This window comes from Narcine bancroftii, chromosome 4 (assembly GCF_036971445.1).
Source record: "Narcine bancroftii isolate sNarBan1 chromosome 4, sNarBan1.hap1, whole genome shotgun sequence".
Lineage (NCBI taxonomy): Eukaryota > Metazoa > Chordata > Chondrichthyes > Torpediniformes > Narcinidae > Narcine > Narcine bancroftii.
Genome location: NC_091472.1, coordinates 37,578,825 through 37,600,621, shown reverse-complemented (window position 1 = coordinate 37,600,621; position 21,797 = coordinate 37,578,825). Strand labels below are relative to the sequence as shown.

Below are 21,797 nucleotides of genomic sequence, written 5' to 3'. Positions count from 1 at the left end.
CCCCCATCTCTTCTGCTCCCAACATAACAGACCACTCTGATCAAAAAGGGGTTGGAGATTCCATGGAAGTAGGAGACTGGTGCAGGGCACCAGAAACAGGAAAACACTTGAGGGGAACACCTCCCCCCTGTGAGAAGAAGAAGCATGGGAGACAACCCTACAGGAAGGTGATCATGACAGCTGACAAAGTGAGAGGCTCCGCAGCTAAAGAACCCACACAGGGCAGAGAGCTGCTGGTGGATTGTGGTTGAACGATTCACACAGTCTGCAAGCTGTACTATTAGGTGAGTACGTAAGAACTACATTTCCCAGCATGCAATGCACATGGTTGGGCAAAGACCGGAAGTGATATATGACAGAAGTCGGTTGAAGTAGCTCAAGGAAAATAAAGTCGGTTAAGTGTTAAACCCATATTAAACTGTTCTTCTTGAAAGAACAAGCATAACATGTGTCAGAAATGTCTGAATGAGTAAGAGAAGACAATAGTTCATAAGCATGGATAAGTTAAGTCCTCTCACACTGATGCAGTGTACCAGCAATCTAGCTGATAATTGGAAACACTTCAAACAGTGATTCAATATTTATTTAGAAGCTGGTAGAATGGGAGAGGCCAATGGAAAATGGAAAGTGTCTATGTTTCTGAATATGACGGGTGAAGGTGCCTTGGATATTTCTAACCGTTTTCAAATTGATGACACAGCTTTCACATTGGACACTCTGATGACAAAATTTGAAGAGTATTTTGTCCGTAAAAATTTCACGTTTGAGAGATTCAAGTTTTTCTCCTGTGACCAGAAACAAGGTATGAACTTTGACAAATACTTAGTCAAGCTTCACACACTGGGTAAGTCCTGTGAATTTGGAGATTTGAAAAATTATTCATTGGAGACAGAATAGTTTGCAGAATCCCAAATAATGGACTTAGAGAAAGACTGTTGCATGAAAAAGATTTAACACTGAAGAGGCTGTGAATTTGTGTGAGGCAGCAAAGACCACATGACCACAAGCTAAGGAGCTGCACAAGATAGACACAAGAGTTAAGGAGCTGGACAGGATAGACACAACAGTGCATGCGATGAAAACAGATAAACAGAGCACCAAGAGTTTCCCAAAGGAACAACAAACCAAAGTGGTAAGCTCAAACAGCAAATGCAGCAGGTCCGGAGGTAGACATTTTCCGAAGACGTGTCCTGCCTTTGGAAAGTCCTGCCATAAATGTGGAAGAAGGATCATTATGCAAAATGCTGCAAAGCATTTAAGCATTGTGCTTTAAATAAATGGAGGGATTCTTTGTGGATTCACTACAGATTGCTGCTTGTAAAATGGAATGGATCATTCCAGTGACTGTGAATGAGACAGTAATTCCATTTAAGCTCGACACCGGAGCCCTATGGACGATTACATGACTCTTACTGTAATTTCTGTGAAATTAAAAGTGACTGGCTACACTGAAGAGAACATTCCAGTAAAAGGAGGCTGAATGGTGATCTTCAAATACAAAGGACGGCAGCTAAAGTCACAACTACTGATTGTAGAAAGGAGAGTACAGCCAATATTAGGTCTGAGTGCATGTGAAGAGCTCGGTATGGTGAAAAGAGTTTTCATAGTGGCTTCACAGACCGAAGATGAGCATACAACATTCATGGAAGAGTACACAGATGTCTTTGTGGGGCTTGGATGTTTACCTGGCATACACAAGATCTGCTTGGATGAGACAGTGCTTCCTGTTATCCATGCATGCAAGAAAGTTACATTTCCACTTAGCGACAAACTTAAACAAGAACTAGCACGCATGGAATGGATGAAAGCCATATAGAAGACTGAAGAACCTACAGATTAGGTCAGCTCACTGGTCGTGGTGCAAAAAAGGAAGAGCATTACATATATATCTGGACCCAAGAGATCTCAATAAAGCCATTAAGAGAGAGCATTTTAAATCGTCGACATGGGAGGAAATTATGTCCCAGTTTGCAGGTGCCAAGCTCGATATGACATTGGGATTTTGGCAGATGAAGCTTGACAAGCCAAGTTCAAGTCAATGCACTTTCAATTCTCCACAAGGAAGATATCCCTTTCTTCGGCTACCATATGGCATCGTGTTCGCACCAGAAATCTACCATAAAACCATCCACATGATCTTTGGAAGTATACCTGGAGTGAAGACCATGATGGATGACATCATTGTATGGGGATCCACCAAGAATGAACATGATACGTGGACTAAGGCAAGGATTTTCAATTTGAAATTAAATAAAGAGAAATGTGACTTCAGCTTAAAGACACTGACCTTCATAGGGGATGTTATATCTGAACAGGGAGTAAAGCCTGATCCAAGAAAGACATCAGCCATTGAGAATTTTGCGAGGCCCCAAAACAAAGAAGAGATGAGACGCTTCTTGGGGAAGGTGACTTAACCTGATTAAGTTCCTCCCTCGTCTGTCGACTGTGTCAGCACCACTTAGATCACTTCTTGAGCAAAAAAAAATGAATGGATATAGTCACATGAGCAAAAAGAGTGGTTCCAGGCTCTCAAAAAAGTCCTAACAGAAGAGCCTGTACTAAATTTTTATGATCCAGATTGATGCACCAGGATCTTGGCTGATACATCCCGACATGGCCTTGCAGCAGTACTACTGCAGCAACATGAGGACACATGGCAACCTGTGGCCTATGCATCAAGGGATTTAACAAGTGCAGAAGCCAACTATGAAAAAGCTTTTTGCCAGGACCTATGCATGTGGAAGGTTCCAACAATATATTTTTGGACAAGGTTTTGAAGTGTAGACAGACCATAAACCACTGGTCTCAATTATATCCAAATCACTGAATGACTGTCCCATGAGAGTACAGTGCATGTTGATAAGGCTGCAGAAATACGATGTGAAAATGATCTACACACCAGGAAAATACATGTTTGCAGCTGATGCACTGTCTCGAGCAGCTGACAAGAAAGAAAAGACCAATCAAGAAGTTAATGCAGAGATGATTATCACCTCACTTCCAGTATCCTGGGATAGAACAGAGCAAATCAGGAGAGCTCCAAATACACTACAGAAAGGATGGCCGGCAGCTAAGAATGACTGTCCAATGGGTATTCGGAATTACTGGGCATTCAGGGATGAACTGTCAGTTGTGAACGATATCACCCTCAAATGAAACTAGTTTATGATTCTATGCAAGAAAATGTTCCATAAGATACATCAAGGACATCTTAGTGAGTAAAAATGCAAATGTGAAGCTCAAGAGGTGATGTACTGGCTAAGAATGAACCAAAACATAAGCCACACCACAGCTTCATGTGAAATATGCTTACCTATTGTGGTAATACACCACTAGCCTACTGCAGGGGGAGACCAATGTACCTGCAGGAAGATCACTGGAGGACAGACAACACCTGGCTGGCTGTCAATCAGTTGACCTGAATGGACCAAAATCCCACCCGGTCGGCTGCCAATCATCCGCCTGGGATCTTAGCCACATCTGGCCCTCTCGAGGTCAGTCACTCGGGAGCAGGGCACAGCTAGCCGCAGCAGAGACTTTAAGCTGAATAAAGTCAGTCATTGAATCCTGTGTCTGTTTACTGTCACTACAGTGCATCACAACTATAGACGAAAGTAGCAAGCAGAACTGCTTATACTACACCCTGTACCAGTCAGGCCATACTTCAAAGTTGGAGTGGATTTATTTAACTGTAATGGGAAGAGTTATATAGTAGTAACAGACTATTTTTCCAATTATCCGGAGGTATCAACACTGCAGTCAACATCTAGCAAAGCAGTTATTGCTTTTGTGAAAAATGTGTTTGTGAGGCATGGAGTTCCTTGTGAAGTAGTATCGGACAATGGTCCACAATTTTCGAGCAGTGAATTTGAGTCCTTTGCCAATACTTGGTGATTTCTGCATGTAACTTTCAAGCCCATATCACCCAAAGTCTAATGGCCTAGCAGAGAGTTCTGTGAAGGTGGTGAAAAGCCTCATGAAGAAAGTGGATGATGGACGAGGATTTCCCCAGAAGTCTAATGATTTACAGAAGTGCACCACTAGAGAATGGCCTTTCTCCAGCCCAAATTCTGAAGGGTCGATGCATACGGACCAACTTTACAATGCATGAAAATCTGCTGATGCTCAAAAGAGCCCTCAAGATCAAACAGGCTAAAATGGAAGAGGAAATAAAACAGAAACAGTATCATAACAAGACTGCGAAAAGCCGACCAGTTCAGTAGCCGGGTGTTTCATTGCGAATCTGAGATCACAATTCTGCCACATGGGACTTGCCAGGATATGTGCAAGAGGAAATAGATCCACTTCCCTACCAGATCCAGACAGAGGGATGGACACCTCTGAGAAGAAACCGCGTGGATCAATGACCACAAGCTCCAACCCATAGCTCTAAACACGTGCATCACCTGACTGTTCACAAAAGGGTCCAGCACAGAAAGAGAAGCAACATGTGGTTCAGATTCCACAGAAAGACAATAGTCTAATGCAACAAATGCAAACAATATACTGGTGGAAGCACATAGCAGACCAAAAAGGACTATTAAACCATCTCAGAGACTGATTGAAAACTGCTGAGTTGAAAGAGACTGGCCATGGAATATACATACTTTTGGTATGTAGACAAAGTATTGTGTTTGTGTCTTTGTTTGTTTTTAAAGGGGATATGTTATATGTGTAAATAAGAACTACATTTCCCAGCATGTAGTGCACATGGCCGGGCAGAAACCAGAGGAGACATGTGACAGGAGTCAGTTAGAAGTCGTTGAAGAAGCTCAAGGAAATTAAAGTTGGTTAAGTGTTAAACTCATGTAGTCATCCTTCTTGAAGAACAAGCAAAACAATGGTAATTTGTGATCAAAGGACTCACATCAGTCAGCTGCTGGAAACTGACTCATTGGAACCAGGTATCAGAACCAGGATTTGAGAGGGTGCTGAGGGCATGAAAGTTTTGAAAGCTTCCTGATTGTATCAGAGGTTTGGATCTGGAGTTTGGGTTATCAATGCACTGCACAGCAGACTATGAAGCTACAGAGGCTGCAGGAGCACAAGAGGCAAATCTACGGGCACTGAAGGGACTCTCCTTTGCTTTTCTTTCTATTATTAATGAGCAATACTACTGGCAACTCTTTGCTTTTACAGCAGGCAAAAGTTGACGTATATCGTGTATATTACAATTTTTTTGTATTGTTACATGACAAATAAAAGACCTTGAATAAAATAACCTGAGGATCATTGACCTGGATTTTCTTGCTCCATAGTTGTTGCCTGACCTAATGAAAACTTACAACACAATTTATCTTTGTGTTTTTCTGAATCTTTACTTTCTGACCTTCAACCAATCCCACATATGTGCTAACATTATCACTTATAATTCCTCAAGCCCTTACTTATGTAACAATTTTTAGTGGGATATCTCAACAAACACATGACATCTACTGGTTTCCTCTCATCTATTCATCTCAATCATCTCTTAATTAAATGGTTGAGAAAGCATTGTGCCACATTATTATAGATATTCCCTTTTTTTCTCTCACCAGCCATTCCTTCACTCAGGAATTTACAAATCATTTATTAATTTGTCACAACTTTCTTTTCATCAAGCCTAATAACTGAACATAGAACAATGCAGCACAGTACAGGCCCTTCGGCCTTCAATGTTGTGCCGACCCATATATCCCTTCCTTAAAAAAAGTACTAAACCCTCCCTACCCCATAACCCTCTATTTTTCTTTCATCCATGTGTCTAAGAGTCTCTTAAATGTCCTCAATGTTTTAGCCTCCACCATCATCCCTGGCAAAGTATTCCAGGCACCCACAACTCTCTAGGTAAAAAAAAACTTACCTCTGATGTCTAAACTTCTCCCCCCCCCCCCCCCCCATCCTTAACTTTATACATATATCCTCCTGATGTTTGCTGATCCTGCCCTAGGAAACAGGTGCTGGTTGTCCACCCTGTCTATGGCTCTCATAATCTTGTAGACCTCGCTCAAGTCTCCTCTGATCCTTCTACGCTCCAAAGTGAAAAATCCCAGCTCTGCTAACCTTACATCATAAGACTTGTTTCCCAATCTAGGCAATATTTGGTACATTTCCTCTGCACCCACTCCATAGGTTCCACATCCTTCCTATAATGAGGTGACCAGAACTGAACATAATACTCTAAGTGTGGTGTTACTAAAGATTTACCAAATTGATTCTCTAGGATTTTACCAACAATTGATTTCAGGTTAACTGGTCCAGAGCTTTCGATATTGTTCTTTCTTGAACACTACTCTTGTATTTGCAACTTCTTAACTACTGAAATGATTCCCAAATCCTAAGTATTTCAGAAAGTAATCTTAAAGGCATCTAATATCTTTGCAGCTGTCTTTTAGAACCCACAAATGCAGGACATTAGTTCCAGGGAATTGGGTAATTACTCTCCCCTTAATTTTTCCCAGTCTTTTCCTTCATTATTAATTTTAACTTTCTTTGATGTTTGGTACCTCTGCAACTTTGATAGAAGTATTTAAGATTATGAAAGGGATAGACAGAGTGGATGTGGATAGACTATTTCCGTTAAGAGGAGGAAAGATTAAAACAAGAGGACATGAGTTAAGAATTAAGGGGCAGAGGTTTAGAGGTAACACGAGGGGGAACTTCTTTACTCAGAGAGTGGTAGCCTTGTGGAATGATCTTCCGGAAGAAATAGTGGCGGCGGAGTCAATTGTATTATTTAAGAAAAGGTTGGACAGGTATATGGATGAGAAGAAGATGGAGGGTTATGGGCATTGTGCAGGGAGGTGGGACTAGAAAGGGGTGTTTGGTTCGGTGCGGACTAGAAGGGCCTAATGGCCTGTTTCCGTGCTGTAATTGTTATGTTATGTTATGTTATATTATGTTATGTTAACTTTTATTATCTTCTGAAGTGAAGAGAGTTAAAAGATTTATCTCTCATAAAATATTTTTGCCTTTTCCTCTGTGAGCAGTGATTTATGTAAAAAAAAAGTACAAAATTAAAATATAAAAGCTTTTAAGATTAAAATCATTTATTTCTAATTTGTTCCATTTTTCTGTCTTCTCCCTTTATCAAACATGATTATCTAATTACATTAATGAAGCTTTATGTCCTCTGGTTGCCTGTATTAAATACATCTGAGAATATTGCTAACTATATTCTCTGTTCTATTATGACTTAAAGACATGAGGCATTCATAATGTTGGCATGAATACTAAGTGAATGAATGGTAGCTTACTTGAGTATGTTAAAGAGAGAAAAAGAAACGATGACTAGTGGCTTGCAGATTGATGATTTGCTCCTGTATTAGCTTTGCCAACTCATTCCACTGATTTGGACCTAATTTTTCAGGGGTCAATTTACAATCTGAAATGACAAGTTATGCTAATTTATTAAACACATTCCTGAAGAAAGATGATTGAATAAGGATAATACCTTCAAAAAGCCCTATTTGTGAACATCTTCTGGAATTGAATATATTATCATTAAGGGGACTTATCAATGCAGATATTTCTAGGATCTTCATAGTCATACAAAATACACACTTACAGGAGGAGCTACAATATATGGGTGGGTGCACCTTATGAATAAATTATATATTCCTAAATTACTCAACAAAACTATTTAATTATTGGATATAATAATTCTTCAAACTATTGTGAATAAACATTATACTGTAGCGGCCGTGTAGCCGGCTGAGCAGGCGCTTCTTCGGCGGGTGGCATGGAGCCATAAGACAGACAGCTGGGTACTCATCCATTTAATGGACCGCACACGCACGGTGCTGCGGGCTGAGTAACGGCACATTGGTTTATGGCGTCTCAAGCTGGAAGGCGCAGGATGCTCACTATGTTTAATTTAAATCTGCCGGTCCCGTGGATCGGCAGCAAACTCATAATGATATCCCACCCCATTCTGTGGAGCCCGGGACATAAGGTATATAACAGAAGCCTGTTATAAAACAGTCTTGAATTGACTAACCTGGTGTGTGTGTATTGCTTTAGTAGCTCTACTGAAGTAGCCGCTACAATTGGTGATCCCGACTGCAAAATTCAGCTGAGGCTTGAATCTACAGTTATCACGGACACAGCTACAGCAGCAGGCAGCAGCTGCCACCACGGCGGTAGTTAATGCAGTGGGACTTCGCAAGTTTGCTTTATCCGCGGTTCAGTCAAAGAAGGAGGAACATGCTGACGGGTGGCGAGAATGGTGTTTTTACCATTGTCATTGCGGAAAAAAATGCCCATAAATGTGTCCCGCCATGTAACCATTACAGAAAAAAGTCGGGAAACAAAAAAGCCGGCTGCCAATAGTGGCCTCGGCAGCAGGCACAAGTACCGGCCTATTGTATCTTCAAGATGATGCTGGTAAGCACAAGTTTCTCTTAGACACGGGTGCTTAGGTCAGTTTGCTCCCGCCAACCTATTTTGAAAAAACACATAAACAACAACACCTGGCTCTTCAAGCAGCAAATGGGACTACCATTCCCAGCTTTGAAACACGACGGGCCACGATTAGGATAGAGGTGCAACATTCCATTGGAATTGCATCTTGGCTTCCGTTGCACAGCCCATTTTGGGTGCGGAGGAAATTAGTTCATGCCACCACTTTTCAAACATACCTACTGGAATCCAGCAAAGGGAGAGTTTCCCAACTCGGGGTGCATACACTGCACAAAGATGCTATGCTGCCCTGCTCAACAAATTTCCCGGTATTCTCTCTCCTAATTTCAATACCTCCAAAAGAGCCCATGGTGTGTCCCATTACATTTATGCCAGGGCTCATCATCTTCCACATGATAAGCTGCAAGGGCAGAATTTACTGCAATGGAGGAACTAGGTATCATTCAGCGCTCCATCAGTCCTTGGGCACCACTGTTACACGTGGTACCCAAGAAAACAGGTGAATGGAGACCCTGTGGCGATTACCATAGGCTCAATGATATAACTACACCTGACATATACCTGATCCCTCATATGCAAGATTTCGCTGCCCATCTGCATAATTGCCGTGCTTTCTCCAAAGTTGATCTTGTCAAGGGATACCATTAGATCCCGGTCCATAAGGATGACATTCCTAAAACGGCGATTACTACCCCTTTCGCGCTTTTTGAATTTCTTAGGATGCCATTTTGGTTGAAGAACACTGCTCAAACCTTCCAGCAGCTTATGGACGCTTTGGGCAGGGATTTAGATTTCGCTTACATCTACTTGGATGGCATCCTTATAGCCAGTCAGACTGAACAGGATCACCACCTGCATTTACGCCGCCTGTTCCAAAGGCTGGAGGAATTCAGTCTTACCATCAACCCTAGCAAATGTCAATTTGGCAAGTCCAACATCAACTTCCTGGGAAAACTGGATCACAGCCAACGGTGTCTTTCCCTTGTCCAGCAAGGTAGATGCAGTCCGTGATTTTCCGAGATCTACTACAGTTAAGGGACTGCAGAAATTCTAGGGCATGATAAATTTCTAACACCGGTTCATTCCAGCAGCTGCTGACATTCTTTGACCACTGCTTCAGATCCTCACCACAAAGCACAGCGACATTACCTGGACAACAGAGGCAGAGGTTGCGTTTGCGACTGCCAAAGACGCTTTGGCCAACGCAGCAATGCTCCCCTATCCTAACCCCGATGCTTCTTTGACACTTAGCACTGATACCTCGGGTACGGCTGTGGGTGCAGTTCTTGAGCAGTCCGTTGAAGACCATTGCCAACCCCTTGTTTTCTTTAGCTAACATCTAAGGCCATTGGAGATTAAATATAGTGCATTTGATTGGGAACTGTTGGCATTGTATCTGGTCACACAACACTTCCAAAATATTTTGGAGGGTCGGCATTTCACTGTGTTTACAAACCATAAGCCACTTGTTTTTGCCTTCAGCAAAATAACAGATCCATGATTGGTGAGGCACCAGCATTACTTATCATACATTTCCGAATTCACGACAGGCGTGCACCATGTCTCGGGTAAAGACAATCCTGTCACGGATATACTGTCCAGACCGACTGTATATCATATTCAGGATGGCATTGATATTCCTGAATTAGACAGTGCACAGGCCATGGACCCCAATGTTCAGGCCATTACTAACCTGGACATACAACAGGTGGGACTGGGTGGCCAAACCCTACTTTATGACATGTCTTTGGGCTACCCTAGACTAGTGATTCCGGCATCTTGGAGGTGACGCCTTTTTGACCAGATACACAGCTTGTCTCATCCATCCATCAGAACATCCGTCAAGTTCATAAAAATACGTATGGCATGGACTGAAAAAAGACGTCGCACATGTACCTCATGCCAGACTGCCAAAATTCAGTGGCACACGAAGGCGCCGCTTCAACCTTTCCCAGCGGTATGCAGGGGGTTTGAACACATGCATGTGGACCTGGTCAGACCATTGCCACTATCTCAAAACATGAGATACATTCGAACAGTCGTAGATCGTTTCACGCGCTGGCCAGAGGCCATCCCGTTGCCATCCAGTGACGCTGAGACATGCACCAGAGCATTCATTGTCAATTGGATCACTAGATTTGGTGTCCCGATGCACATAACTTCAGATCGCAGAGCACAATTCACCTTTGCATTATGGACTGACTTTGTGCACTTTTGTGGTACGCACCTGCACCAGCCACAGTCCAACGGCCTTGTGGAACATTTCCACCGGCAACTAAAGTCCACACTTAAGGCCCGACTCACTGGTCCCAATTGGATCGATGTGTTGCCAAGGGTTCTACTGGGAGTGCGCGTGGCTCCAAAGGAGGATTTGTCTGCATCGTCCACAGAGATGGTTTATGGAACAGTCCTTACAGTTCCAGGGGACGTTTATTTCACCACCAACTCTGTCCTGGATGTCCGTCAGCAGCTTCGACATGGTGTTGCAATCAGCAAACCTTTTCCTACCAAATGGAACCCCTAAACGGCATGTGCCCCCACCACTCCTTGAAGCCGATTTTGTTTTTGTATGCAGAAGGGTCCTAGGAGCACCTTTATAATGCCTAATATGATGGCTAAGAAGGATGGAGTTGTGTTTACTTTGGACATTGGGGGGCATTCGCAGCTGTTTACTGTGGACAGACTCAAGTCTGCCCATGTGGATCCCACTTCACCCATTCAGTGCCCCCAGCCCAGATGCCGAGGGCGTCCACCTAAGGTGCATGCAGCTGGTGTTTTAGGTTCTGGAAATGGTTCGGGGTGGGGGTGTGATGTAGCAGCTGTGTAGCAGGACAAGCGGGCACACAGCACGGTATCACGAACAGTCGCTGGCGCAGTTCCTTGGCGGGTGCGCGGAGCCATAAGACAGAGAGCTGGGTACTCACTCATTTAATGGAAAGCACGCATGCGGTGCTGCACGCCAAGTAAAGACATGCTGGTTTACGGAGTCTCCTGCCGGAAGGCATGAGGCGCTCACAGTGCTTTATTTAAACCTGCCGGTCCCGTAGATCAGCAGCAAACTCATAATGATGACCATACCCCGTCCCATGGAGCCCGAGACACGAGGTATATAAAAAAAGCCTGTAAATAAAAGTCTTGTGCTGACTAACCTGGTGTGTGTGTATTGCTTTAGTAGCTCTACTGAAGTAGCCACTACAATACCATCATATCAGTTTTTAAAAATTTCTGCCAATAGAACTCAAAATCCTTTAAAATGGGCCAAAAGTTCCAAATTCAACAATGAAACAAAATAATAATTAAATCTATACTTTCTGTAGACCAAAGGATCTTGCTGATATTGCCAGTTTGATTTGTTTTTCAATCAATCACCTTTCCACTTAGAAGTGAAACGGAATATTGTATTAAAAAAAAATTAAACAATTAAAAGTTGGAAACCTTGTTCAATTAGGCTTATTGGTAATAATTGAATTGTTTTAGTCTCACACTGATCCTAATTATCCTTTTTTATTTGGTCAATTTCTTTCATATGGCAGGATTTGAATTTGTTTACACTGGAGAATAAGGTGTGTACAGGACTTCAAAAAGGTGAAGCACAAACAAAAAAAATCAAATTTTGAGAGTTGGGTTGCTTGGCCACACATTTGTCTGATTGGCTGCTACTCATTTGATGCCTTGCAATGCTCTGTGATAACTCTATACCTATTGTTAAATGGACAATCATTTGATATTAGAAGCTTTGATTAAGACAACATATTTGATGAAGAAGCCATACAGGCGCTTTGCAAAAGGAAGTGGATGCTGGACATGAGTCATGGATGAGCTAAACGGAGTTGGGGACGATGAATGGAAGCATGACTGAAAAGGTAAAAGGCTCTTAAGAGAGCTGCAGCAAGAGGGACTACAAAGAAAAAAATCCAACAGAAGACTTGCTTATGTGATGGGAGGAAGGCAAATGAATAGGAGCCACAGAATTACAGATCATGGAGAGGGACAAAGGGTTGGGGAAGTTTCCAGAGATAGTATTGAGCAAACCTTCCAGTGAATTTCATACCTCTATGATTAAATGTAAAGTTTCTGAGCTACTGAGATTAATAAAAGATTCTTGTTTTCAGGTATGGGTGCTTTTTTCTCTTACCATCGAAAGCAGTTATGATTCAGCTTATTTAACATAAGATGATTCATTCTTGGCTTAATGAAAATAAATGACAAACATACCAGGAATAAAAACACAACCATAATACCTGAATAAGGAAAATTGGTCACCTTTTTGGCTATAGCAAATGACATTTACAAGAAATTTCCTTTATATTTTAAATTTTCTGTATTTGTAGATATTCTTTTTAACTTTGAGAGTTCTGGAAATTCATTGGATTTTCTATTGTTGACCCCTATTACATCGAAAAGCATACAGTACAATTCTAATAACTTGCAAACAACATTTTAAAAAATCATTAAAAAGTTTTGTTTTCAAATGAGAGGTATGAGGAAGGATACTTTTGATTGCTTTTTCATTTCCATCAGTTAATAGAACTTCTTTGACATCTGCAGAAATAGCAACCTGAAAAAAATAGCATTGAATGATGAGCAAATATGCTTGTCTTGTGCAGAAGTGAAGACAGAACTGACAAGCCTTCAGTATCATGCTTCTTCACCTATTTCTTAGTAACAATCTTCAATCTTTTTTCATTTTATGTCTGCATTATTTTAATCATTCAATCAAATCAGTCAATACTTTTATCATTCCATTTGCGGGAACCTCTATCTTGCTATCATTCTGTTCAGTAATTGGATTGTGACAGTGGATGATGGTATTCTGAGAGGCTTTCATTTGCAGTCTTCTGTTTATCTAGTACAGCCATCATACTAGGCTGTCACTCTGCCTTTCAGCCTGCCTCTGTCTGTCCGCCTGATGTCCTTCACATAACTTTGCATTGGAGGCTGATGGCTTTGCAAGGGTAGTGTGTGCACATACACATTCCCTCATGCATTATGAAAGAGCAAGAATGTGAGTGAAAATGCGAGAGTGAGAGCACAAGTGAGAATGTAGAACAAGAGAATGCAAACACACAAATAAAAGCATCGACGCTTGAGAATGGAGTGAAGCGGGGCGACAGACATTCTGAGGGTATGGCACATGTTGGATACCAGCAACATAAATATATCGAGGGATGAGTTTCTGCAGAGTTAAAAAGATGATCTTGAGTCATAATTTCAGGATTATTTCCCGTGTCATGAGGGTAGAAATAAGGATAGGAGAGATGAATGTACATTGGGATTGCTTTTGGGGCAAATGTAACCTGTACAAGAAGAATGGGTTGCACCTAAACTGCAGGGTGACCAATATCTTTTCAGGGAAGTATCCTCACATAACACAGGAAGGTTAAAATTAATTTGGCAGGGTGGTTGGAATAGCAGTAGGTAAGGAGATCAACTGCTGGAGAAGAAATAAAGTCAACTGGGTGGAGCTGACCAAGGTAGATCAGGAAGCATGGGTAAGCTGGCACACTTAGCTGCATTTACTTTAATTGTCCTCACAGGTAAGGCAAATGAACTTAGAGCTGCACTTGGAATTATAAGATAACAATGAGTTGCTGGAGGAATTCTGTGGGTGAGGCAGGATCCATGGGCAGTTAACATTTCAGGTTGCGACCCTTTATTTAGACTCTCGATAAAGTCTCAATAAAGAATCCCAACCCAAAATGTTTCCTGATCATTTCTACTCATGGATGCTGTCTGACCTGTTAAATTTCTCCAGCAACTCAAGATTCCAGTATCTACAGATTTTGAGTTTCTCCTGGAATTGCAATGTTAGTGCAATCACAGAAACATGGCTAAGGGAAAGGCAGGATGAGCAGCTTAATGCTCTGTGGTAGAGAAATTTCAGGTGGGGAAGGACAATGTAAAAAGGTCAGGGAGTTGCACTGCTGTTGAGGGAGAACGTGAGAGAGGATATCCGAGATTATCATTTGAGGTCATGAGGGTAAAATGCCAGAATAAAAGGATAATCACTTTGCTGGGGTTAGACTGTAGACCAAGTGAACAGTGGCAACCATTGGAACAGATTAATTAAAAAAAAATTTAGGAGATACAGCACAGTAACAGGCCCGACTGACCAAAGACACCCAAATTACTGACAAACCCTGTAATTTTTTTGGAGAATGGGAGGAAACCCATGCAGACACAGGGATAATGTACAAATAGCATCGGATACAAAATGATTTGTTAGTGCTGTTGTAGTGGCCCGCTAACCAGGATGTGACCCAGTACACAAGATGGCTGATTAATAGACCCTGCTGAGACCATTGACCTTCATCCCAGGTGACAACCCTCATGATGGGAAGCAGTAAACAACAGCAGGAATGCCAACCAATCCGAGGCCAGCACTGCCATGATGTTACTCCTGCTGTCAGTGGTGGGGAGAGAATATAAGTCAAGTTGCCAGTGCAATACACTAGTCTTCGACTTTGACTTCTTGGGTGTGTGGATCTTTTTACAAATCGCAGTGGTGCACACGCTATATTGGTGACCCCAACAGGTCTAACCGCCAGTCGGACCCGAAGTTGATGGACCAGTCGGCTCTTCACGTGTTTTCGTTGAAGCTGCCAACATTCTGGGTGTCACAGCCTCACATGTGATTCAAACAGGCTGAGGCCCTGTTTCACTTCTGACAGATCACCACCAACGCCACACATTACTACTACATGGTGAGTTCACTTGACCAGAAAATGGCAGCAAGGGTCATCGATTTCCTGAAGCAGCCTCCAGAGCAAGGCAAATACAATGCCATTAAGAAGCTATTAACCTGCATGTTAAGGTTCTCATGGCATGAGCGTGCATTCAGACACTCTGAGGGACAGGGCCTCATCTGCCCTGATGAGTGAGATGCTTGCCCTTACTGAGGGACAAAGGCCTTGACTGCTCTTCGAGCAGATTTTCTTGGAGCAGTTGCCCAAGGTTATCTGACTCTTGCTCGCCGATGAGGACTTCAGCGACCCCAGGAAAATTGCAGCCCGGGCGGACTTGCTCCGGAGAGCAAAGAAGGAAAGTGGAGTAAATCGCTAGGCCCTGCACACAACCAGCAACAAGGCCATTACAAGTGGAAAGGCAAGTAGACCCTCCTACCCACCAGTACTATTATTATCACCAATGATGGGGTGTGGGGGCCTGTTGATGCTACCCACCCTGCATGTTTCAGGGAAACGCCATGCCCAACCATCGTTAATGACTGCAGCAGTTGACCAATGTGACAGCCTCCTCTTCATGTGGGACTCTCTGTCCAGAAAGCACTTCCTCATTGATACCAGTGCTGAAATAAGTGTCCTTACCCCTCGGCCTACAACACCCAGAATGGCAAGCCAGGCCCTGCACTGAGGGCAGCAGAAAGCACCAGCATAAGATTTTTCGGCACCTGCACCATTCCTCTCTGCTTTGGCAGCAATCGGTTCACATGGACATTCACGATTGCGGCAGTGGCGCAACCGCTCCTGGGAACAGATTTCCTACGACCCCACTGCCTGCTGGTGGACCTTAAAGGGCGACGTTTGGTGCACGCCTGGACTTTTCAAACATTGCTCCTAGGGGGAGCCGTTACCTGCCATCCTGGTGGAGTTCCCTTTGATCGTGGCACAACAGTTTTCCTCTGCCACAATGAAGCACTGGACAAGGCACCACATTCTCACTGAGGACCCCCTGCTCCACTCTAGGGCGCATGGCCTTCCCCCCGAGAAGCTCACTCTTGCCAAGAAGGAGTTTAAAAAATGGATAGAGCAGCGATCTAACAGCCCCTGGGCTCCCTCCTGCACATGGTTCTGAAGGCAGCAGGAGGATGGAGGCCATGTAGTGACTATCACCGCCACCCCAGACAGATACCCCATGCCCCATATCCAAGACTTTACCACTAATTTATAAGGGACATGGGTATTTTCAAAAGTCAACCTAATCAGGGTCTATCACATGGTGCATCCCAATGACATCCCTAAAACCACCTTTTGAACTTTTCAAGTAGTTGAGAATCCCCTTTGGATTTAAACATGCAGCCCAGACTTTCCAGAGGTTGATAGATGCAGTGGGCCGGGATCTCACATTCATGTTCATCTATTTTGACAATATTCTCATCACCAGCTGCAATCACACAGAGCACATGGCCCACCTAAAGCAACTGTGCACCCGGCTACAGGATTTCAGACTAACTATACACCCCGCTAAGTGCCAGTTCAGACTGGAAATGATTGACTTCCTGTGGCATCGAATCAACAGGGACAGAGCGAAGCCCCTAACCAAAAAAGGTAGAGGCTTTTTGGTGCTTTGCCAAACCCCGAACAGTCAAAGGGCTGCAAGAATTTACTGGTATGATTAATTTTTATCACTGTTTCATACCGGTAGTGGCCATATCATTCACCCCCTCTTCGCACTCATGTGGGGGGGGAAAGTAAAGACATTATCTGGGACAATGAGGCCTTGAGGCGTTCCAGAAGATTAAGGAAGCACTGGTCAATGCCACCCTTCTGGTACACCCCAGGTCAGAGACGCAACCGCTCTCACAATAGATACCTCCAGCACAGTGGTAGGAGGTGCACTGTAGCAATTTAGCAGACAGCTCCAGCCATCCAAACTCAAATACAGCATCTTTGACCATGAAGGGTGCTGTACCTGGCAGTCAAGCACTTCAGGTATTTTTTGGAAGGTAGACAATTCAGGGTCTTCACGGATCATAAACTGTTAACCTTTGTCTTCCATAAGGTGTTCGGCCCATGGTCAGCCAGGCAGCAGTGACACCTCTCTTTTGTGTCTGAGTTCACCACGGACATCCAACACATCACTGGGAAAACCAAGATGGTGGCCGATGCACTGTCGCGCTCCATGATTGAGTCCAACCAGGCCCTGTCTCAGGGAATAAGACTATACACCCCTAGCCAAGGTCCTAGATTCCGGCCATCAGGGTGGCAATATCCAGGCTCAGGTTGGAGGACGATGCCATCGGCCCTGGTAACCAGACGTTCCTCTGCATCATCTCCACAGCTTGCAGGCAGCATGGAGACAGCAGGTCTTTGACGCAGTGCACAACCTGGCACACCCAGCCATCAGAACTTCTGTCAAAATGGTGGCCAGTAGGTTCATCTGGCATGGCCTTCGGAAACAGGTCAGTCACTTGGCCAAGACCTGCATGCTCTTCCAGACGTTCAAAGTGCAGACACATGTCAAGGCATCCACCCCCCCCCCCCCCCCCCCAGACTCTTGAGCCAGTGTGACAATAGGTTCAGCCTCGTCCACATTGACATAATAGGGCCGCTACCAGTCTCCTGTGGGGCGAGATATCACCTGATTGACCGCTCCACAAGGTGGCCGGAAGCGGTCCTGCTGGCCGACACAACCACTGAGACCTACACCATGTCTCTGATTAACACCTGGGTGTCGAGATTTGGAACCCCAGAGCATACAACTTCCAATAGAGGTACACAGTTCACTTCAGGACTCTGGGTGACGCTGGCCAACTTGCTGGGAACCCAGCTCCACCACACCACAACGTACCATCCTCAGGCCAATGGGTTAGCCGAATGTTTCCACAGGAACCTGAAGGCGCCCTTGATGGTTCGGCTCAAGGGCAAACTGGGCAAACGAGCTACCCTGGGTCCTCCTGTGGATCCGCACCACACTGAAAGAAGACTTCAATGCCTCAGCAGCTGAGATGGTGTATGGTGCTCCTTTGGTGATACCAGGGGAGTTCTTGACCGCCGCCAAGGACCTAGAGGACCCGACAGCCTCAATGACAAAGGGAGGGGAGCACACCAGACACTTCTGCAATGGCTGTACAAGGGGCCATATAAAATAGTCAGACATAACGTGTTGACATGTGTGCTGGATATCAGCAGTAAGGAAGAGACTTTCACCATCAACTGCCTCAAGCCAGCACATCTGGATGTTAGCCAACTGGTCTCCACACAGTCCCCATGATCCAGAGGTAGGCCACTGAAAATGGCGGACAGCACTCCAATTACCAGTTCTGGGGGGGGGTCGTGTAGTGGCCCGCTAACAGGGACACGATCCGGTACACAAGATGGCCAACGAATGTGGCGACCGTGCAGACCCCTCGGGGGCCAATGACCTTTGTCCTAGGTGACAACCTTCATGGCAGGAAACAATCATCTACGGTGGAAATGCCGACCAATTTGAGCCCGGCACTGCTGTGATGTCACCCCTGTTGTGAACAGCGAGGAGAGAATATAAGCCAGGTTGGCAGCGCAATAAATCAGTTTTCGACTTTGACACCTTGGGCGTGTGTCATTCTTTCCACACTTTGCGGTAGCACGCGCACTACACTGTAATAGCTAATCGTGCCCCATTGTAAGTAAGATGCCATATATACTTGTGTAAAAGTCAATACCATGCAAAAATTGACCCCCCTATTTTTGGCCCCAAAATCTAGTATTTTACATTTATTGCATGTAAAAGTCAACCCTAGTCTCTCACTGGGTCCCAACTGCCAGCAGGCTAGAGCATCTGACACCTCAGTCACGAACTTGTGCCTTGGCCCTGTCCACCCACTCTTTGGAGCTCCTGACATCTCAAACGTGGCTGCCCACCCATTGGAACTCCCTATGCGTCCAATGATGAAGATACATACTGCAGTCAAAAGTAGTATCCATGTAATAGTCAACCCCATAACTTTAACGTTAAAAATAGTTACAAAATTCAACTGTTATACGAGTATATACAGTGTGTAAGAAAATGGCAGAAAGATGCAGAGCGGTCGGGTTATAGCTCTGGGGGATTTTAACTTTCCCAGTATTAACTGGGGTTAACAAGGTGCAAGGGCACAGATGGGCCAGAATTTATTGTGGGTCCAAAAAAACATTTTGAGATGACATGGAGAGAATCCTATTGGAGGCAAGGCAACACTCTACCTTATCTTAGGAAATGGAATTGGACTAGTGATAGAAATGTTGGTGGGGGAACACTTTGCAAATCACTATGGGAAGAGACAAAGTTATGATAATTATAATGAGTTTATTGTCATTTACATTGTCTAACATATATACTGTATGCAAGGAATATGGACTGAGGTTGGCCCTCAAGTTAAGGTCTTGAATTGGGATTGACTAATTTCTGTACAGCAAGAGAGGACATTGGGCAAGTGCACTGGGGTAGATGGTTGTGGGTAAGACAAGTGACAGAGAGTTAATGGGAAGTCAGAGTCACTATGTTCATTCCATCCTCAGTGAAAGGCAAAATGTGGCTAGTTTAGGAGACTTACGATGACAAAGATCATGGAAAGTTTGATCAGGGGTTAAAAGGGAGGCAATTGTGATCACGATATTTTCTTGAGGAATCATATAGGAGACATGATGACAAAGGTCATGGAAAGTTTGATCAGGGGTTAAAAGGGAGGCAATTGTGATCACGATATTCTCTTGAGGAATCATGTAGGAGACTACGATGACAAAGGTCATGGAAAGTTTGATCAGGGGTTAAAAGGGAGGTAATTGTGATCACGTTATTCTCTTGAGGAATCATAGAATGTGCAGGAAAGAACATAATGAAATCTAGAATATAAAAACGGTCCACAAAATATCTTTGAGACACAATTAAGGCTGCAGATGCTGGAATTTAAAGGTATACTCAGTCCCTTAGAGGAACTCAGCGAGTCAACCAACATCAGATGGAGAAAAGAATGATCAATGTTTCAGGCTCTGTAGGGTTTTAGTCAGCTTCTCTACATTCAGTCTTGAGGAAGGGCTTCAGCCTGAAACATTAGCCATTCTTTTATTCCAGCTGATCCTTGTCGACTCACGGATTAATCTTCTAGTGCATTGTGTTTAGCATAAAGTATCCTTGACAGGCAAGATTTAGGAGAATCCAAAGGCAATGTACAAGTGTAGCAGGACCAAGAGGGCATTTAGTAAAAGTGTGTGTTCCTACAGGGATAAAATTGGTCATCTATCATGGAACCAGGCAGTGCAAATGATTTTCTAAAGGAATGCTTCTCATAGGACATGAAAGTCAATGAGCTCAGAAAGAGGTACACAGACAATCAGCAGGAGGAGGAGGAGGAGGAGGAGGTTTTCCATGTCATTGGATGCAAAAGGATTGATATATCCCCAATTTGAGATGAGCTATATTCCTGGCTGCAATGGGAAACAAGAGAAGACCTTCACTAACCACAGGTAAGGTCCAAGAAGACAGGACAATTTAACTAATATAATCTGTACTATCACAATCACCCCATCTTTGAGAACCAACCCCAGGATGGATGGAGGTTAGGGGCTCTACAGGTTTGGGGGCCTGACCATCCGGCATGACTGCCGTGGCACTGGGATTGGGGTCTCCGGAGTCGTATCACCGGCAGGCCCGTAGGGTGCAGCCACTGCTTCGCTCAATTCCACAACAGCGTTGTCGACAGTCTGGCCTGAGCTGGTGGGGTGGTGCTGGTCCCTCTGTTCAAGCACATGACCTGGGGTAGAAGGAATAGGGGGAAGTTGGGTTAAAGGCACTACTGCCCCTGATCCAGCTTGGACTAGGTCCCTTACCAAGACTGTGTCCTCCCATCCGTCCAGGTATTCAACGTAGGCATAATGCGGGTTCGCATGGAGCAGAGTCACTCGGTCAACCAAGGGGCCGTTCTTTGAGTACCGGACGTGGCATCGTAAGAGGACCGGACTGGGAACCATGACCCACGCTGGTATGGTTGTACCCGACTCGGATTTCCTTGGGAAAGAGAACATCCTTTCATGGGGGGCAGCATTGGTCGCGGTGCATAGGAGGGAGCGGATGGAGTGTAGGGCACTAGTGAGCACGTCCTGGAAGTGAGAGGTGGGGAGACCTTTGGACCGGAGGGCAAGCGTAACCGCTTCCCAGAAGAAGTGGGGCTTGCACTCAGCGCACACCGGGCAGGCTCGGATCATGGAGCGAATCTCCTCGACCGTGTAGTGCAGGTTGCGAGCTTTGACAAAGTGCGTGAACCTAGTGACTCCTGGATGACAGAGCTCCTTGTGGAGTTTCTACGGCCTGTCCAATTGTATGTTGGCGCAAGTCCCCCCGGAGAGCGCATCTGGTGGGTTTACCTGGCTGATACAGTATGTCATAATTAAAGGTGGAGAGCTCGATTCTCCACCTGGCGATTTTGTCATCCTTACCTCGATGGGTATTGCTAAACATGAAGGAGACCGCGCATTGGTTGGACAGCAGCGTAAAGCATCTGCCAGTAAGGTAGTGTCTCCAATGACGTACTGCTTCAACTATGGCCTGGGCTTCCTTCTCGACGGAGGAGTGCTGGCTCTCAGGACCCTGGAGGGTTCTGGAGAAGAAAGCTACTGGCCGGCCGGCCTGGTTCAACGCGACTGCCAGTGCAAAGTCAGACGCATCACTCTCGACTTGGAACGGAATGGACTCGTCAATGGTGT

General features: G+C 44.5%; 1 protein-coding gene across 3 annotated transcripts in view; it reads right to left on the bottom strand.

Moving 5' to 3' along the window:
- The window catches only part of camkmt (calmodulin-lysine N-methyltransferase), a 512,353-nt gene that overhangs the window by 67,153 nt on the left and 423,403 nt on the right, over nucleotides 1–21,797 (bottom strand). For all 3 annotated transcript variants that reach the window (XR_011355630.1, XM_069931088.1, XM_069931087.1), the window contains exon 6: nucleotides 12,895–12,958. Coding sequence is in view for 2 of the 3 variants with exons in the window: in XM_069931088.1 (XP_069787189.1) it covers nucleotides 12,895–12,958 (64 nt within the window). In the remaining variant the exon portion in view is untranslated. The remainder of the gene's footprint in view (nucleotides 1–12,894; nucleotides 12,959–21,797) is intronic.